Consider the following 18870-nt stretch of genomic DNA (forward strand, 5'->3'; position numbering starts at 1 on the left):
TTGGAAGCTGACTGGTTGTTATGGGCAAAAAGAAATGTTTCCATTAGCACAGTTTACATAACCAGTCAGGTTTACCTTTCATTCTATATCATACACACAAACAATGACCATGACTGGCTGCTACGGGCAACATTTACATTTTTCAGATGGATGCAAAAAGTAAAAGGAACGACTTTTATAGTACACAGTAGGAAACACATATGTGTAGGCACTATACAGTATATACACGCTTAGATATCTATGAGCTACTACACTGGCCATAAGATTTCTAATTGTTTTCTGTCAATCTTCCGATTCACACACCCTGTTCACCCTGTACAGCCAGGTAGATTAAAAAAAACATATTAACTAGCTTTTCAGCTTCTGTGTCACCTACCTGTTTACTGAACTGTGAAAACTGTAGCACTGCACTGCTAGATCGCAGTCCAATGAGCAGCAAGTGATATAAGAATCTGCAAATCTAACAGTGAATAATGGCATCAACTGCCCCTCTATGTAAAGGTGTGTGTAATTGCAAGACTGGCTGAAGAGAATTTTAAATCCTTTAACAGGTAAGATAGTTCCTATTAATAAATTGCAGTGGTGTTCTGTACTGTGCTGACCGTCTGGCTTGACCCCTGGCTTGTTTTACTTTAATTGTTATGCGTGGTCTCCAAATATACTTCTACAGGTCCCTGTGCTAGCTAAGTGATGGGGAATGACATTTATGTCTTTGCACTACATAGTCTCTCCACCAAATATATTTCCCACTAGTATACATGTGAAAAGCCGCCCGACCAAGCACAATCTTTACTAGTCATAATGTGAAGTGCTGCTCCACCAAGCACTATTCTCGCAAGTCATAAAGCGAGGAGCTGCTCCACCAAGCATAATTCTCGCAAGTTGTAAGGCCATAGCCGGGAGCTCGCCCACTACTACGCATGCGTGGGTCCCAGTCTTCCGGGTTGCCGGAAAAAATGCGTTAGCACGCATGCGCACACAACGGAATGTGGCACACAGGACGTGACACAGTGGAGCACAGGAAATGACTCACGGCCCTCTAATGGATGCTCCAATTTAAACCAGCTGGCCCAATGGGTCAGTGCTGAACGGTCTTTCAGCTTCTGCTTGTGTTCCTGCTGATCTGTTGCCTGTTACCTCGACCCAGATTGCTGCTGACTTCCACTGATTGCTGCCTGCCCCTGACCTCTGCTTGCTCCTTCTGTACTGTGATGACAGCATTGCTTGTTTGACCTCACTCCAGTCTCTGCTGAAAACCTCGCTGACATCACAGCTGTGCACCAGCCCTGCTCATCCTTCCAGGGATCCAGTTGCTGGACTTCTGCCAGGCACCGTGTCTGAACACTTTGGCACCCGTGCTTCTCTCTGTCTACTCGCTCCCTGTTTCCACATCCAGGGGTGTGAGACAAGAGCCAGAAGGGAGGCCTCCTCAGCTAATCGGTCACCCACCAGGTACGTAATACAAGTCATAAAGCGAGGAGCTGCTCCACCAAGCACAATTTTTGCTAATCATAAAGTAAAGGAGCTGCTCCCATCTCTTTCTTCTTATGAAGTAAACATGAGAGCGTTTCTAATAAAAAAGTGATTTATTGGCAGTAAAGCTTAAAGTATTCAGGTCATCTGAACAGACGGGTCACATCGCACACTACCATTGTCCATCACCATTTACCGCCTGAATATAAAATCCAAGAACAAAAAATAACCTGGACACTGACGGCAGTATATTATAAGAGAAGAATTTTCCCATCAGTACTCGATGCTTCTCATGGCTGCAATGGAGGATGACAGTTTCCTAGGTAAGGTCTTTGCAGCTTTCCTGTACTCTTCAGGCTTTGTTTTTATCAGTGTGACGATGCTCTGTAAAGTGCGGGTGGGATGTAAACCCAGTGCATCCATCACATTAATCAGATAATCTGGAGAAAAAAAAATAGGTTCATTATAGAATTATAATTAGAATTAATTAATAGAAAATAGGATTTTTGAACTCATCAAAAAATCTTTTTATTTCAAATAAATGCTTATGGGGTGCACCAAAATACAATATGCAAATGAGCAGGCCAAGTACACAAAAGTATCGGCAACCTCACAAAGGTGTAAACACAGAGGTAACAGGTTACAAACATGCAACTTGACCACAGGGGTGAAACCTAGGTTTTTTTGGTCTGAAGACATTCAAAAGCAAAAGAAAAAAAAGAGAAAGAGAAAAAAAGAAAGAGAAAGAGAAAGAGAAAAAGAGAAGAGAGAGGGAGGAAACCATGGATTCTCCTCTTACACAGTAAGGAAAACTTGGAAAACTGACAAGAAGTGAAACTTGAGTGAAAAGAGAAGGAGGTGAGGTGGGGGCTAGTGAGGAAGGGTGCTTGTAGCCTCCAGGAGATGAACTGGGTCCTCCCATCATTAGAGTGCAAGAGGTGTCTGTCAAAAGTGGGCAGGAAAAAATACGTGACTAAGGGGGCCCCAAATTTTGCCAAAAACTTGTGCTTTAACCATTATTTTGCCAACCATACAATCTTTTTCTTGGAGTCTACTGAGGAATAAAGGAAGTGATTTTTGGATATATAGCCACCCACAAGAGGATTGGACACTGGCAAATGAAAACAAACAGCCCATGATAACCCCTCCTATTACCAGTATGCCTCAATTATGTAGCCAAGAACAGTTTGTTCAGCACTGTACAATATATACACTGCTTGGCACTACCAAGCAGTGTCTGCAAGGAATCCTACCAACTTGGCGTGCCACATTCATCTAAGCCAGTCTGGAGCAATTAAGATCACCGGAACTGGCACTGCACCTCGATCGTATGAAGCAAAGAATTTTCAGGGGAGGAAAAGTATAGATCAGGCTGTAATAATCCTATGGAGCCACTAGAGCATACACTGCCTCCGCTAGCGGATCCCTGTGCTTGAAGACAAGCAGTACCATTTATTGTTAAACCTGGAGGCCAGGGGGGCCACATCTGAAGTCTCCTACATGCAACACAGGACTGTAGGTACTGCTCTCCTGGGTCAAGATCTATGGGTGCTGAGGAAATCTGCTTGCTGCCAACTGTCATGTCTGGAATGTACATGGCTTACTGGGCTAGAACGTGCAAGGATGGGATTCATCCTACCAGTTTTGCTGCAGAAAAACCTCTGCATCCTGCTTACACTACTGCCGTGGTGTTGTCAGATTGAACCTGGATTAGATGGACCTCCAACATATTGGTCCAAGGTTAAAAGGACAGCCAAATCACCTGAAGCTTCAGGATGTTTATAAGATTAGATTCCTCCAATGACCAAATCCCCTGCACCGACAGGGTGCCCAGAACTCTTCCCCTGACTGACAGGCTGGTGTCCTTCAAGATAATCTTCCAAGAAAAGAAGAAAGGACTTCCCTGACTCCAGAGCTGGATTCCTGAGCCACTCACCCAAGAGACAGCCTATGTCTTAGTGTCAACAGAATCATCTTATTCAGTGACAGAAATGATTTGTCTCACAATGACAGAATGTTGCATTAGATTTCGGAGTGCAATTGGGCAAAGGTAACTCCCTCACAGGGGCTACCATCAGTCTCAAAACTCTCATGGAGAAGAGGAGATTTGGATGGCTTCTAAGCTGAAGAGTTCCAACCTAAGACCTGAGAACCTGAAGATAATCCTATGGATTGAACACTCTGGTCTGTGTTCACGACATGACCTAGATACTCCAAGTGATAAATAGGTCTCAGCAATGATTTCTGAAGGTTCAGGCTATCCCTGAATCTCTAATGTCTGGACAGTCAAAGAAATGTTGTTCCCAACACAGCCCTCGCCAACTGTTCCCCTACCAGGAAGTTGTCTAAGTATTCCACAATGGGGACCAGAAAGCAACAGGGTCAACACCGGAGCCAGCAATGGTGCAGAGGAGAGGTCAAAGGGCAGGGCCATGAACTGGTGGTGTAGCGGTACCATCACATAACATAGAAATCATGGATGTGCCACAAATATGGGCACATGCAAGTAAGCATCTTTGATGTCCATAGAAGGCAGAAACTCTCCCTGGTGGAAAGAGACAATTACAGATTTGGTGGATTCCATTTGGAACTTTTGGAAAACATTCAGTCATCAATTCCAAAATGAGGTAAATGCAACCTTTTGACTTGGGAACAGTGAACAAGTTGGAGTAAAACCCCTGGAACAGCTGCCCTGCAGGAACTGGGGCAAGGATACCTTGATCCAGACGACCTGTGATGACCCAATGGAGATTTGCTAATCTTTGCGTGGACATAGGAATGTTGGAAGTAGGAAAATGAGGTAGGACAGGGAACAAAATTCGACTTTGGAGCCTTGGAACATCACCTCCCATACCCAAGCATCTGTAATGCATGCTGTCCAAGCGTCCACAAAAGGTCCACAAATATTCCCCCAATCTGGAGACTGGGGACGGACCTGTCCCTAAAGGTAGTGACCTTGTTAAGACAAGACACAGGTAGATCCACCACGGTAACAGATCTTTTCTGAACAAAATCCTTATAAAACTAATGCAAAACCAATAAGCACTTAGGGGGAGCAAACAACTTTATTTGGATGCTTCCAATCTCCATAAAGAAACAGTTGCAAAAGCGGGGATAATCTTTGCTGCCTTAAGAGTCTTAAAGGACCCAAGACATGAAACATCACTGTTCGGAGGGACAGGCTAATTTTCTAGTTTCAGAGTACTGCATCAATAAGAGCTGTAATGGTTTCCATTAATTTTGCAGTAATCTTAATGTGCCCATACACTTTACAACCCTCGCAAAACTTTTGTCTTGCGAGGGTTGTAAAGTACTTAAAAAAACGTACGATCTGCCCATCTTGGACTGAGGGGCGGGCTTGCGATGACTGCAATGAGGGGCGGGCTTGCGATGACGGAAAACGGGCAGTGTGCGCGTGCACACATCGGCCCGTTCGGCAGTTGTCGAACGAGCAGGCCACTAACTCCAGGTTTTCCAGCCTGCTTGTTCGACGGAAGACGTGCGACCATACAGTAGAAACGGTCGCACGCCTTCCATACACTGTACGATTCTCGTACGATCGCGGGATTTCCCGCGATTCTTGTACGAGAATCGTGCAGTGTTTGGGCACCTTTAGGGGTAAGCTCATCAGTCAAGGATTTCGGCAACTCAGAATCAGACAAGAGTCTCTGCGGCCGATGGCTCACAAGTCACTAAAGCCGCAGGTAAAGATATAATATCTGCTGAAGGCGCAGGTGCACTTTGGTGGCCTCTGTGATCAGAGTCAGCAAACATCTAGGTAATCTAGGCTCAGTATACCGCGAGTTGTAGCTTGCGGTATACTGAGACGCCGCAGCTGAAGCGGATCCCGACAATTGTGCCGGGATCCGCCCAGCTGCGTGACTGACAGCTGGCTCTGCCTATCTAGAGGCAGAGCCAGCTGTACCCGCCCCCTCCCCCGTCCGTTCCGACAGTCAGCGCTGGCAGATCGGAGCGGGGAGGGGGGAATCCAGCCCCTCCCCGGTCACGGCAGAGAGCCGTGACAGGATCGAAAGGTGAGCGAACGCCGGTATGTGTTCGCTCGCCTCCCGATCTACTGAGCCGACCTGTGACAGTCTCATTGTCACAGGTCGGCTAGAACTATGAGGCGAGTGAAAAGCACTCACCTCATAGTTCTCCTTTAAACCATACAAATGAAAAAGGTTTGCAAGCAAGCTCCTTGACTCTGGTAAGACATCTTTCAAACAAACAGACTTCCCTCGATGGGTATCTGGAAGCTACTCGAAGTATATAAATAATTGGTGCCAAATTAGAAGGTGAAATGGTCCGAAGATGCCTTTAATTATTAATAATTTTATGAAACAAAAACAGCCGCTGCCACAATTCCAGTCCTAAAGGAGAGTTCATGCCAATAGATCCGGCTGAACATAGACTCACATCGGGCTTCCAATCAGATCCACCTGTCGGAAAAACTGACAGGTGGGCCTGATCGGAATGTCTGTCTAAAAGGGGCCAAAGGATAAAAGATTGTGCTTTCTTGATCTATATCTGTGTACTGTGAGTTTCGCTTTGGATCCGTCTCTCAAATTTTGTAGATATTGTAGTATTTGTGGATAGTTTTAAGATAGGAGAACACTTCAGGCACAGTTATAATATATTATCCTGTTATTTATCTCAGATTTTTCACTGCGGTTTCTTTTTTTACATCTAATTAAGGTAAATGTAAATCATCCATTGTAAAAGGTCTCTAACACCAGCCTCATCGCCATGCTTTTTGCAGCATTTTGCTACGCAGGGAAAATGTAGACAAATGGCAATCCATTGATTTGCGCCCAATACTGCACTGTATTGCAGCTCACTGGGAATAAGCCCGCCACGCAGAATATGGGTTACTCTGTTAGATTCATTTTTTAAGTCATTTAATAGGTACTTTAGTAGTGCAATGCAACATACAGAGCAACATAAGATGTCAAATGTGTCAGAGTGTGAATGAGCTCTAATTGGAATTTATTCTATTATAACAGTGTCATTTATGTTTGCCTCTGTAGCTAGACTTCTCATTCTGATAAATAGCTTGATAAGGTATTCTCAGTTCCTCTACTGTCCATGCCCCACAATCACAAATATACTGAGGGTGTTATAAACCCAATATCAGTGGAGAAGTTATACAAAGGCTGAGCCTACATATGCAGTGCATAGAACACTCTGCCCTTCTGTTCTGTAACACAAGGTTATCATTAAAATCTGGGTCGCACAGCTGACTCATCCAGGTATGAATATCCTCTGCTAGTTCAATGGAACACAGTGATTTGTGCAAGCTCACCTATATCAGTTGCCAGCTGTTTGCTGGAGTGTGTTGTAAGGGTTGGGATCTGCAGGATGACGTCACAGTAAGTCTGCATTGTGGCTCTGGCCAGTGATCCCAGCCAATAATCGGCCATATTGTCCAGTTCTGGTGTCTCTTCTCCTGAAATACATGCGGAGATACAATAATGTCTGGCAAACTTATCATTGATTTTCCAAAATACATGTTGATGTGATGGATTTTATATAAATAATTTCACAGCAATATGTTAAAGTAGTATTAAGGTCTGGGCATTTTTACCTTAATGCATTCTCTGCATTTAGGTAAAAATGCCCAGTACCTTCTGGATTCCCCCTCCCCCCGCCCACACTTACCTGTCAGCGCTGCATGTCACCACAGCTGTCCTCTGTCCCGAACTTCCTGGTTGCGGGGGAGAAGATTGAGGGCAGATGAGCCAAAGGCTCCTTCTGCCATCAATCAACCAGTTGAGAGGAGGGGCGTGGCCTGCCGCAGTGCTGTGTGTGTCTAAGGACGCACACAGCCACTGTGGGAACATGTACGGTTCCTCCACAGCATCCGCTTAGCTGCTGGCGGCCCCCGAGCAGGGAGCCGGGGAGACAGTGATGCATGGATCCACTATAAAATGAGGAATTTAAACATTTAAAAAAAAAAAGAACAGATCTGGACAGGATCTGTGCCTCCCTTATATACAAAGAAAAAAAAAAAAGGAAGGTTTAATGTCACTTTAAAGAGGAACAATAGTGTTCTTTAGATAGAAATGTGAAAGAGATCAGCTGCCTACAAATAATTTATGCATTTAAAACTTTTTGCATTATTTGTAATGATATACGTATATGAAGGCATTCATATTCCATCACTACATATAGAGATGTGTTTGTGAAGTTGACCTGACAGCATTTTTTGACACGATATATTTTTACTTACTTACTATGGAATATTTTCCCATATGTATGTAGATTCCATTACTGCTGATTATTTCAAGGTCAGGCAGGACAATCGGCATCTGTGTTAAACAGCTGCAAGGTATTCAGTTTTAGGATAAGCTATCTGAAAAGCATGTTGCTTTCATTGAAAATCTATGGACAGTGTGCTGATCACAGACTGATAATGAAATTAGGGAAGCAGGAAGGCACACATGCTGTACTTTGTTACGGTGATTACAAATTACAATTCTGAAAACACTAAGCGTTACCATCATTATTTACAGGAAAAAGAGAAAACTTCTTATTAGGCTTAATTTCCTTTGCTATAACACGAGGGCTATTTGTCATAGCAATTGTAACGTTCAGCTATAGGATATTACGTATGTTCAGCTCTCATTGCTGAGAACAACAGTTGATATGGAAAGTAATATTTGGTACGCACAAGTGAATGGCATTCTGTACGTTTCCTTTAATGAAAACCAGCATTGGGAAAAATATAAGAAGGCAGCCATAACCACTCTCTCCCAGATCTATATCACCCATATTTATTCCAGGGTAGCTTTGCTTTAAGTACTTGTCTCCTATCACTATTCTCACTACAATAAAAAAATTCAGAAGTTTTCTGTGCACTAATTATAAATTCCGGTGGGTTTATTAAAATATTTAGGTACTTTTATACCACCGAACGTGAAAGACGTTTAAGCACTCAATTTCCCTCCTCTCGTTCACCAAGTCTGGGCTCACCTGTTGAAATGGCACTCAGGCACAATCTCTTGGTTTGGCCGCTGCAATATAATTAAAATGTCTATATTGCTGACATTTCTCTATCTTTTTCAGTCCACTTACCAGATCATTTTTTTTGTCAGGCTACCGTAACCATAACAAGATTCATCTGGGTGAAACGCCGCCTGAGACTAAAGCATTCTATTCTAACGCTACCCAAATTATCTGGAGGGATAGTCCTTCCTGACCTGGCTAAATACTATGTCGTCAGTCATTTTGTGCGATTAATAGATTGGTGTAGACATGCCCTGTTTAAACAGTGGGTGGCCCTGGAAGATGAGATGTCACTTCACCCCCTGCCCAGGGCTCCCTGGTGTTTTTCAGTTCTCCTCTCTAGTCTTAAGAACCATCCACTAATTGGCCCAAACACTACATGTATGCGCTAAAACCTTCAAATGCTGCAACATTTCCTACAGGGCGATTCTTGGCCCTTTTATCAGAGCATTGACCGCCCCTGATGGATCTTTTGGGTTAGACTTTTGGATAGCACTACAATTACAGCACTTTCTACATTCTCTACCGCCATCGAGAGATTTTCGTCGAAGGCTGACCCCCTTCGAATGTTTCTGTGATGCCCGAGGCCTAGCCAGGCACTCTTTCTGGTGTTTACACCCTCCTCTCCCTATCTGATTTTAAAGGCAGGGTTCCCTTTTATATTTCAATGGGAAAACCAGCTTCAGACATCCTTCACAGATGAGCAGTGCCAAAACATTATTAATTTCACCCTCAAGTCTTCTATCTTCATGAAGTACCAGGAGACCAATTTTAAAATTCTCACCAGGTGGTACAGAAACGCTGTTCTTTGGAGGAAATATTACCAAGGGTTTTCTGATGTTTGTTGGAGGGGGTCACTCAGATAAGGGTACTATGCTACATATTTTCTGGTTGAGCCCGGTACTGTCACAATATTGGGCTACAGTGCGTGCCATAGCGCAAAAATGTATGGGTTTTGACCTCCTCTTGTTTGTTGCACAATTCAAAGATCCCCAAAAAATCCTATACTCGCTCGGTGCTCCGCCAAAGAACAGGTATATGGAGTACCTCATCACATCATCGCAAAAAAAGAACAATACATCAAAAACCTGGTTCAATTGGAATGAGTTCACAAGCTCTACTGAGGGCAAAGCGTTATTGACCTAGATCTTCACCCACATTTTAGCCCATAGATTCTATTCTGGCTCAATAAACCCCATAACTGGACAGCTACCTGCAAAGAACCTATCTACTACTTACTCATCTCTTTTCTCTTCCCTGCCCTTCTGTCATTCTCTGGATTTATTATTTCTACCAGTCCAGAGCTCCATATCCTACCTTCCCTCTTCATTTGCTTGTCTCCTTTTCTTTCCATTCACTTACAATCTTAAAAAAACTCAACTAGGAGTATATTCTATCTGGCCTTACCATCCTAACGTAGTTAGTCAGTGCCTCATATCACATATAGAGAACATTACCTTTTCTCTCAGGGAAGAAAGTACTAGGCCTACCACAGAGATTCTAGTACACTCATAGCATATATACACTAGTTTCTTAGAACTGGTTTGTACAATGCTCTCTGTTTGACACGGTTTTTGATTCTTGTTCTTCTTATGTGCAACTTTCCTATGGTTATTAATTTCCATAATGCTGTACTCAGTGTTTGTTTGTTTTTTAATTATAAATAAAGAATTTACAAAAAAAAAAAAAGTTTGAAAAGGAAAAAAAGCAAGATAAAAAAAATATATATATCAATCAGAAGACAAGGCATTAGGTTCGTCTGAGAAGAGTTAATATTTGACTAGGATGTGCCTGTTTTCTGGGTGTATGCAATATGCAGCCTGTGTGTTTATCATTTTTCAACTTGGCAGTTGAAAGCCATCAAAGAAAGACTCCAGTTTTTATCAAATGTGTTAAAGTGACATTAAACCCTCAGATTTTTTAACATAAACCAATACTGTAATGTGTGCCTTACTGGAATCCATGGTTGTTTCCCTTCTCTTTACTGCTCTTCCTTTTAAATCCTCATGTCTTCTCAAGCTTGGGGAGAACTCCCCTTTGCAGCTGAGTGCCTCTTCCTGTAGTGCTGGCTCAGGTGCAAGCCTACACACAGACACCATGTATCCATTTCAGAGACAACAAACCGAAGTTCTGCCCAGCATGAGAAGAGATACGGATTTAAAAGGAAGAGCAGCAAAGAGAAGGCAAACAACCATGGATTACAGTGAGGCGCACATTATAGTATTGTTTTATGTTAAAAAATCTGAGGGTTTAATGTCACTTTAAGGGCTCATTCAATTGGGCGATTAGCTTTTCCACTAGCAAGAACCTGTGGCCAAGAAACTTTGGCCCCATGCACAAGTTGTGTACAAACAGCTGCGGCCAGTAGCTGTGTGACTAGATTTGTATTCTGTACAAATTAAAGGAAGGATATCCCTTCCTGACCTGGCTAAATACTATGTCGTCAGTCATCTCGTGCGATTAATAGATTTATGGCCAGCACTGCCACTTTCGGAATGTAAACCGTCATACCAGCAGTTAGATGCAATTAGGGCCTCTGACTGGCCCTGGACGCAGACAGTTTTTGTCTAGGGCCGGTGTTTCTGGCTGCAGCGAATCATCCAGTGTGTATGCAGCCATAAGCACAGAGTGCTGCGTCCACATGCAGCATTTACCCGCATCTGACTGCAGCAGCCTTATTGTCCGTATGCATGAGGCCCAATAGGTTTATAACTGCTACATAAAGATTTCTGTACCTAACGCTACGAGAATTTTAGTGTGTTCGCTTTTAGCTCCAAGAATGTGGAAATGATACTTCTTGGAATAAGGCTTTCATTTAAAGCAAAAAAAAAAGGCTGCCACATTTGCTCTCACCCCAAACTTTACCCAACCCTAGGGCTTACCCCAACACTTAACCTTCCCTTTCTCTAATTGACCCTCAACTCTTCACCTCCTCCCTATAAATTAGTTCTTAAAGGAGGAGAACTATGAGGTGAGTGTTTTTCACTCACCTCATAGTTCTAGCCGACCTGGGACAATGATACTGTCACAGGTCGGCTCAGTAGATCGGGAAGTGAGCGAACACATACCGGGTTCGCTCGCCTCTCGATCCTGTCACGGAGGGGCTGGATTTCCTCCAGCGCTGACTGGCGGAACGGACAGGGGCGGGTACCGCTGGCTCTGCCTCTAGATAGGCAGAGCCAGCTGTCACTCATGCAGCTGGGCGGATCAAGACATAATTGTCGGGATCCGCCCAGCTGCGGCGTCACAGTATACCGCGAGCTGTAGCTCGCGGTATACGGAGCTTAGGGTGACAGGAGGACGCTAGTTTGTGTCCTCCCGTTACCCTGAAAACTATGGGGAAAAGCCCTAACCCCATAGTTCTCCTTTAACTTAACCCTGAACCTAACTATTAACAGTAAAGGACACCTTTACCTTAGGGGTGGGTTCACACATCTTATGTGTTAAATGTGTTGTTGTACCTAAAGCACCATTTACTTATTTTTGTAACAGCGCACCACAAAGCACAGTAGTCAACGTAGCGTGTTACTAAGTATTGTGCTGCACTGCAAAACACATCCCTTGACAAGGTGCGAAGTGGGTGCAAATAAGAATGAATGGCACTGGCAGCCCATCAATGCATGTTTTTGTGAATTACCGTAGGGCAACAATGTGAACCAAACTTCACACAAACATGTCACAACTATACTCACTCCCACAGATATCTTCTACTTACCTCAGGCAAGTCAGTAACCTCCCTCACTGGCTGAGAACCACATCCGTTCCAGTCCTCTGCATTAAGCTGGCGGGTCATGGTGTACTGGTCATACATGACAGCTTCTTCATAGGATCTAATGGAAAAGCGGTCTACTTCCAGGGATTTGGCTTCCCATTAGGTCCTGTTGAAATTGTCAAACACGCACAGTACAGCGTGGCTCACCAGTTGAGTGAAGAGAATCGGAGCCACATGAGTTGGTGTAGGTTGCAGAGACAGTTGCAGGTGTATATCCGCAGGTTTAAAGCTGGATCCGGCTTAGTTCAGCTAAAGTCAAAGCTTGGGAAAATCCATTTAACTGACCCAAATGGCACTAATTGTCAGTGTATATTAACAGTTAGATAATCATCGTGCTAAAGGTTTCATTTTGTTTGTTTTTGGATATGAACAAAAAGCTGTGGATCTGATCTGCTAAAAGATGTTCTGAGAACTGTCAAACTCACCTTGTTCTGGAGGATAGGGCAGCTTTCCAGCATGCAATGCTAGCTCCAATGTTGAGTCCTCTGGGGTTACAAATGGCTCCAGATGCTGGGGGAGGGACATAAGGTACTGTCCAATCTAAAATCACAAGGCATCAAAGTGACTAAAAGTATTCTTTTAAAGCAGAGAAAAGGCTTTCACTGTAGAAATCAGTTTAATTGTTCCTTTAAAACTGTGTGCCGCTTAATGCTAAAAATAAATATTAAGGTAGGCCTATGGTCTGCACTTACCCCTTTTGCTTAATCCTCCTGCAAAGTCTCACAAATGCCTGGTAATCCTGCCAGTAAAGTCTACCTTATGAAGCTTCCTGTAATGGGGTGACAACGCTGCTTCACACATTTCCTAAATTCAGAGGAGCATTGTCACCCTCATGTAAGCTATGCCTGCTTGCAGTACAGTGAGAAGAGAAGACGTTACAAGGTGTGTGGATATCCACATCATCACTGCTGAATCACAAGCCTATAATGTGCCAATTAACATCTGGTCACACCTAGCCCGGTCCCCTGCTTATGTCGTGGCTGCATTATCTTCTGCTTTATTTTCACCTTATGATCCTGTCTGTAACACACTTCCTGTCCTAGAGTGACTACGCTCATTCAATGTGCTGTATCTATGGAGCAGCAGCATTTTCTTCCTAGGACATAAGTGTGTTAGGACTGCAGAACACCTCCTCCCCTCTTCTCCATAACAGAGCAATACTAACTGATAAGAGTGCAGCAAAAAGCACAAGTTATCAGCTCACAAGATTTCTGGATTAAAGTTATGTACCTGTGAATAGCGGTGTGCAGCTTTCTTCCTCAAATTTTAAGAGAAGCTCATTGTTAGGGTTTACATTAATAGGGTTTGCTAACTGTGGCTTCACTTGTCTGATTTTTGGAGTAGGTTTGGGTCCGGTTACTACCTGAATCAGAGACCCATTTTAACTATCAAAGACAAAGCTAAAAGGACATGAATGACCTTACTCTTAACAAGGATCTGTAGGGTATACTTGACACAAATACCACTTCCAGACCTTTTATAACTGGGAATCCAGTGTTGAAATTTCCCCTCCATCATTTATGGCACTGTCACATAGTTACATAATATTTGAGGTTGAATAAAGACACAAGTCCATCAAGTTCAACCTTTGTGTGTCTGTATGTGTGTAGTGCGTGCATGTGTGTACATGAGTCCCTGTGTGGTCTTAGTTTTTACGACTACCTGTACCCCTGTATGTTACGGTCTCTTAGGAAGGTATCTATTTGATTTTTGAATACATTTATATTCTCTGATGATACCATTGCTTGTGGCAGAGTTCCAAAATGTAACCACTCTGACTGAAAAGAAGCCCCTACGCCCTTTGTGTTCTCACTGGCCCTTAAGTTCTGGGGAGTTCTCACCAATATTGGGTGTTTATACTCCCCCTATTACATAATACATTAGAAAATCCTCAAGGAGCACGAAACAACCTTGGAATGGACACAACAGGCGTGCAAACTTGACAACTAAAGTGCTTAGACCTCTATTGTAACTCAATACGAAGTGTGTCCTATCGCACTCCTGACCGGAATGAAACCCCGGTCATGAGTGCGGTGGGTGGGTGCTGCAGTGACAGCAGATGCCTCTGCAAGTTATACGAAAGTCAAATGCAAGTCATACGAAAATCAACAACAGGGACCACTTGGTTCCGAAAAGTCACTTTGCAATGTGACACTACTACAGTCAATAAAAGAGATTGACTTGCTATCGATCTGGAGTGCGAGTGACTTTCCATTTGATTTTCGTAGACCTCAATTGTAATCCCCAACAGCTGAGAATTTGCTGGTGGATTGTATTTTTTTAGCAATTATGAAAAATAGAAGCATCAGTAAAATAGGACAGTTACTTTAAAAACAAATACAAATTTGACATCATTTATCGAGGCACAACACTTTCAGCCACCAAGTTTAAAACAACAAGGTTCATGCACTTCTTGATAAACCCATTACAGTCTGATCATTGGTAGTATATATCACCACTTACATTACTGATATACTCAAGAGGAGTAAGGCTGAATGTGGGTAAATCTTCTGTCAGTGTTTCTCCTGACTCTTCAAACCCCCAGCTCTGAAAATAAAAATCACTCATGAGCAGGAGGTATAAAAAATAATATCCAAATCATATGCAGGGTTGGCTTCACAAGCCTGGCTTCCAGCTTGACATATACTATAAGCCAGGTCTTTCCAAAGTGCGGGGCTGTATCACCAGTTGAACTGTGGGTGGGACTCGGTGAGGCTCAGAATGTTTGTGCACCATTGCCCTATAGGAGAATATGCTCACGCCAGCATGGTTATCATCAGCAGGCCAAGGAAAGACAAAGTTTCTAGCTCTTTTGGAGAGGTCAATATCCTAATTGAGTGTTAGCTTTCTCAGAGGGCAGCAAAGGGTTGCTTTATGTTATTTGTGCCTAAGGAGTACCCTGAACAAATTACCTTTTGTCTGGAATTCTTCCTGAACAATCATAGTTCACTCCTGGTATGCAAGGATGCCTAGGGACAGCATCATAGCTGTAAATCAGAAGTGTGAGACCACCTATGACAGACTCTCAACAAGAGTGCGTTCTGCCTTTATCAGGGGTGCCTTGAAAGTTTTACATAGCCTTATGTCTACCATGTGAAGAGGGTTCCCGATTTAGGGCTCCTAAAGTGAAAGGAGGGGGCTCCTAATAAGAAGAGGGGCTCTGATGTAAATGGAGAAACCCCATTTTATTTTTATTTTGCATGGGTTCCCATTTAAAATTCATACCAGCCCCCTATTTGGGATAATGGCCTGGTATGGGTTTTGGAAGGACCACATGTTGTGTTTTTTATTTTGACAATTTTTACATTTTAGACTGGGGTGCCTCGAGTTTTTGCATACTTTCAAAGAGTGCCATGACTGAAAAAGGTTGAGAAAAGCTGATCACTACTGTCCCTGACTGCACTCATTTGGCGTGAGATTTGCTGATGACACTACTGAGTAGCTCACTGTTCTCCTTACTGTAGAGGAAGTTGTACTTTAGGACCTGTAGGCAAGCATCTCCTTGCTTAATTTTGTGGATCTGTGCTTCAGGAGCTTATCCTGGTCCTGCTCGATTATTTATACATCTGTCATCATATCACCAGTCATCAAGTAGGATGGACATGAGGAAGCAATTCCCTGCCTCTAACAAGAAGGCCACCTCCACACAGAGACACAATAGGGAACAAGTCATGTTAAGTCAATAATGGGGAGATTGGCTGCAGGGACCCTACAGGCAATACTGGTGACTTGTCCTTTCCCTCTGCTTTTTTGGGTACAGCTTCTGTTGAAGTCCTCTTTAATTAGAAAATCCACAGCAACTGCTAGCCAGTAGATCATATAGTAACCTTCAATAGAACAGAAGGTACAACGAAACTAGAGAGATTGTGGTAAGAGCACACAACTTACCAATGTTTGGGAAACACAGTTATTATCAGTAATCAAATTCATATCCTTCTGTCAAGAGTCATTGATTCGAGCCATGCACAAGCTGCATAATCCACCTGAATGGATTTCTAGGCAGTGTTGTGCAGCTTTATTTTGTATAGAAACCAGCAAACAATAACTTCTACTAAGCAAAGAGCTACCTTGCGTCCTTAAGCTCTCAGAACAGGATGTCACCTAACCATATCCAGATTATGATTTAGAAACATTGGGACATTCGTTTAAGATGGGCAATTGACATCTGCATTTCATAAATGTATACCAGAGTACCCACATAGCTATGTGAATATCTATATACACACACACTGTGTATATATATATATATATAATTTTCTTAAAACAGGAGGCAGACCACTGCCAAACCGTGGTCAGTATTGCAACAAAAGCTGCCTGTTTTTTTATTTTAACTATTTTTGGGCCACAATCCACAATGACCCAGTCCTGTAAACCCTGGTGCCTGTGTGGTTCATGGTCGTGTTCATATTTATTCCATACAGATCAGTCCCTGCTGCAGCCTCTCTCTTTGTGACTTGCTGCAAAGTTACACTGCTGCAGTCTGATCATTGGAGGATAGGAGACTGAGGAAATGCTTCCTTCTGCTCGCAGCAAACTGATGCAATCTTTATAGCTTGGGCAAGGTCACTTGATTGGATCACAGTAAGTGCTCTAAAGCTAGAGCGGTTTGTGAACTGGTTTGATATGGTTTCTGTAAATAATGACATGTTAATACCTCATGTAGACTTGCAAAGCTACTAAAATGCCCTCTTAAAGCAGACCCATTAAACTTAATAATAGTAGTAAATAGAAGAAAAAGTTTTATTCATTTTCATGTGTTTTTAATACAACTGCACCTTGTAAAATGTTCCTGTGTGGAGCTCTTAGTCTGCATAGTGCTTGAACACAAACGAGTATTAAAAAAGCACAAATAAAGATTTAAAACCAACAAAAATGTCAATGCATACAGAATTACTGCATGTGCATAAGTGTGAAAGGGCCGTCGTTCAAGTCTGTTGTGAGCGCCATCTAGAATGGTTGCAACACTTACCTCCATCTTGGGCACCAACAGGAGTTGTTGTTTTATCCTCAAGAAGACAGAATCGAAGGCCAGCTGGTGAGCTACTTGGTTTTGGCGGATAAGAGCTGAGCGGGCAGAGGAAAGAAGGCCGGCATTGACTGCTCCTTTCTCCTGGAAGAGGTGTATGAAAAGGAACAGTGATTCAAGATACACCTTTATAACAGTTTTAAAAAAAAAAAAAGGTTCATGTATGAATAATAAGAAATACAAAAGGTAAAAACAAACTATATGATTTCTTTACATGGTAAACTTCCATTCATCTACAATTCCAGGGGACCGCTGTCCACTTTATTGGGCACTAGACTGGCACATGAAGAATAAAAATTAAATGGTTTTCTTTGTACCCAAGATGTGCTTGTACTTAGAGACCACAGTGTATTGTTGAATATACACTATAGTGCCAAAAGTATTGGGACGCCGGCCTTTACACGCACATGAACTTTAATGGCATCCCAGTAGAGTCCAGTGACGGCGTGCTTTACACCACTGCACCCGAAGCTTTTAAAAGCTTTTACCGCTCATCAGTTTATTATCATCATTGATTGATGGCCCTAGAATTATTGCTCTCACTCCGATGTTCGCGGTGATATGCAACATGTGCAACACAATTGGAGCAATCGTCATTTTCGCACGTAGGAGCCACTGACGCATTTTTGCTTTTGTATGTGGGGTACGTTAACTTTTTTTTTTTAAGGTAATTTGATTTTTTTTTTTACATTTAACTTTATTGCTATCACATAGGGGACTAAGACACCCCCTATGTGATAGCCAATTTACGCAACATGTCTTCTTTATGGAGACATCAGCAGTCTCCAAGACCCCTAATGTCACCTAGGGACCCCCAAAGAAGCTGATGAAGCCAAGATATGCTTCACCAGCTTCTGTAGCCGGGAATGACAGCTGAATGCGGATGTACCGTAGTATACATCACATCCTGGATTCTGACACTGGAGAAGAGATCAGAGGAGGAGCGTGTACTGATCTCCCTTTGATTTTCGATGACAGAGCCGCTGTGCAGGTCCAAAGAGGACTGAATACTCATCTTTCCTGAAGAAAATGCTGCTCATGGCGTCCGTGAATATCAGCCATGTGACCACATGCCTAGGCTTTGGTCACATGAACAGCAATGGAAGCAGTATGAGGCACCATTTTCTTCACAAATTGTAAGTAATTAAGCTCTTCTGTACTATTGATCAATCCTTATAATGTGGTTTACAAAGCCTTACGTCAAACAGGTTTGTTTTAACCCAGAAGGCACAAAAGTTGAATTTTTAAAAGGCCGGTGTGTATTATGACTGGCTTAATTACTTTTAAAATTCTTTCATGAAGCTATAACACCATGTTTCACTTGTGTGCTATGTTTCCTACAATTATTCTTGCGCTCTGTTTTAATCCTTTAAGTACATATGGAAACCTGCACTAAGCCAGTCTCAAAAACAATGATGAGTGATGATTAGGACATCCTGGCAATATTCCCTCAGTGAATATAGAAGATTTAAGGACATGGGCGCAGCTGAAGCATGGCATGAATGTGAGCTGTAGCTGTGTGCCAGGTTAAGTCGATGGAGGGCATATTTTGCCAGCCATTCATGAGAGCCATGGCTGTAACTGCTCTGAACAG

The 18870-nt window shown here is 42.9% G+C and overlaps 1 protein-coding gene across 1 annotated transcript in view; it reads right to left on the bottom strand.

Annotated features, from left to right (window-relative positions):
* Nucleotides 1-1646: 1646 nt before the first annotated feature.
* The window catches only part of COG7 (component of oligomeric golgi complex 7), a 58945-nt gene continuing 41721 nt past the window's right edge, over nucleotides 1647-18870 (bottom strand). Inside the window, exons 14-18 of the mRNA XM_018552338.1 lie at nucleotides 17220-17360; nucleotides 14714-14797; nucleotides 12676-12790; nucleotides 6776-6919; nucleotides 1647-1913 (exon numbers count right to left, since the gene is read on the bottom strand). Coding sequence (XP_018407840.1) covers nucleotides 1747-1913; nucleotides 6776-6919; nucleotides 12676-12790; nucleotides 14714-14797; nucleotides 17220-17360 — 651 coding nt within the window. The 3' untranslated portion in view covers nucleotides 1647-1746. The remainder of the gene's footprint in view (nucleotides 1914-6775; nucleotides 6920-12675; nucleotides 12791-14713; nucleotides 14798-17219; nucleotides 17361-18870) is intronic.

The sequence above is a fragment of the Nanorana parkeri genome, unplaced genomic scaffold (assembly GCF_000935625.1).
Source record: "Nanorana parkeri isolate BGI_ZX_2015 unplaced genomic scaffold, ASM93562v1 scaffold85, whole genome shotgun sequence".
Taxonomy (NCBI): domain Eukaryota; kingdom Metazoa; phylum Chordata; class Amphibia; order Anura; family Dicroglossidae; genus Nanorana; species Nanorana parkeri.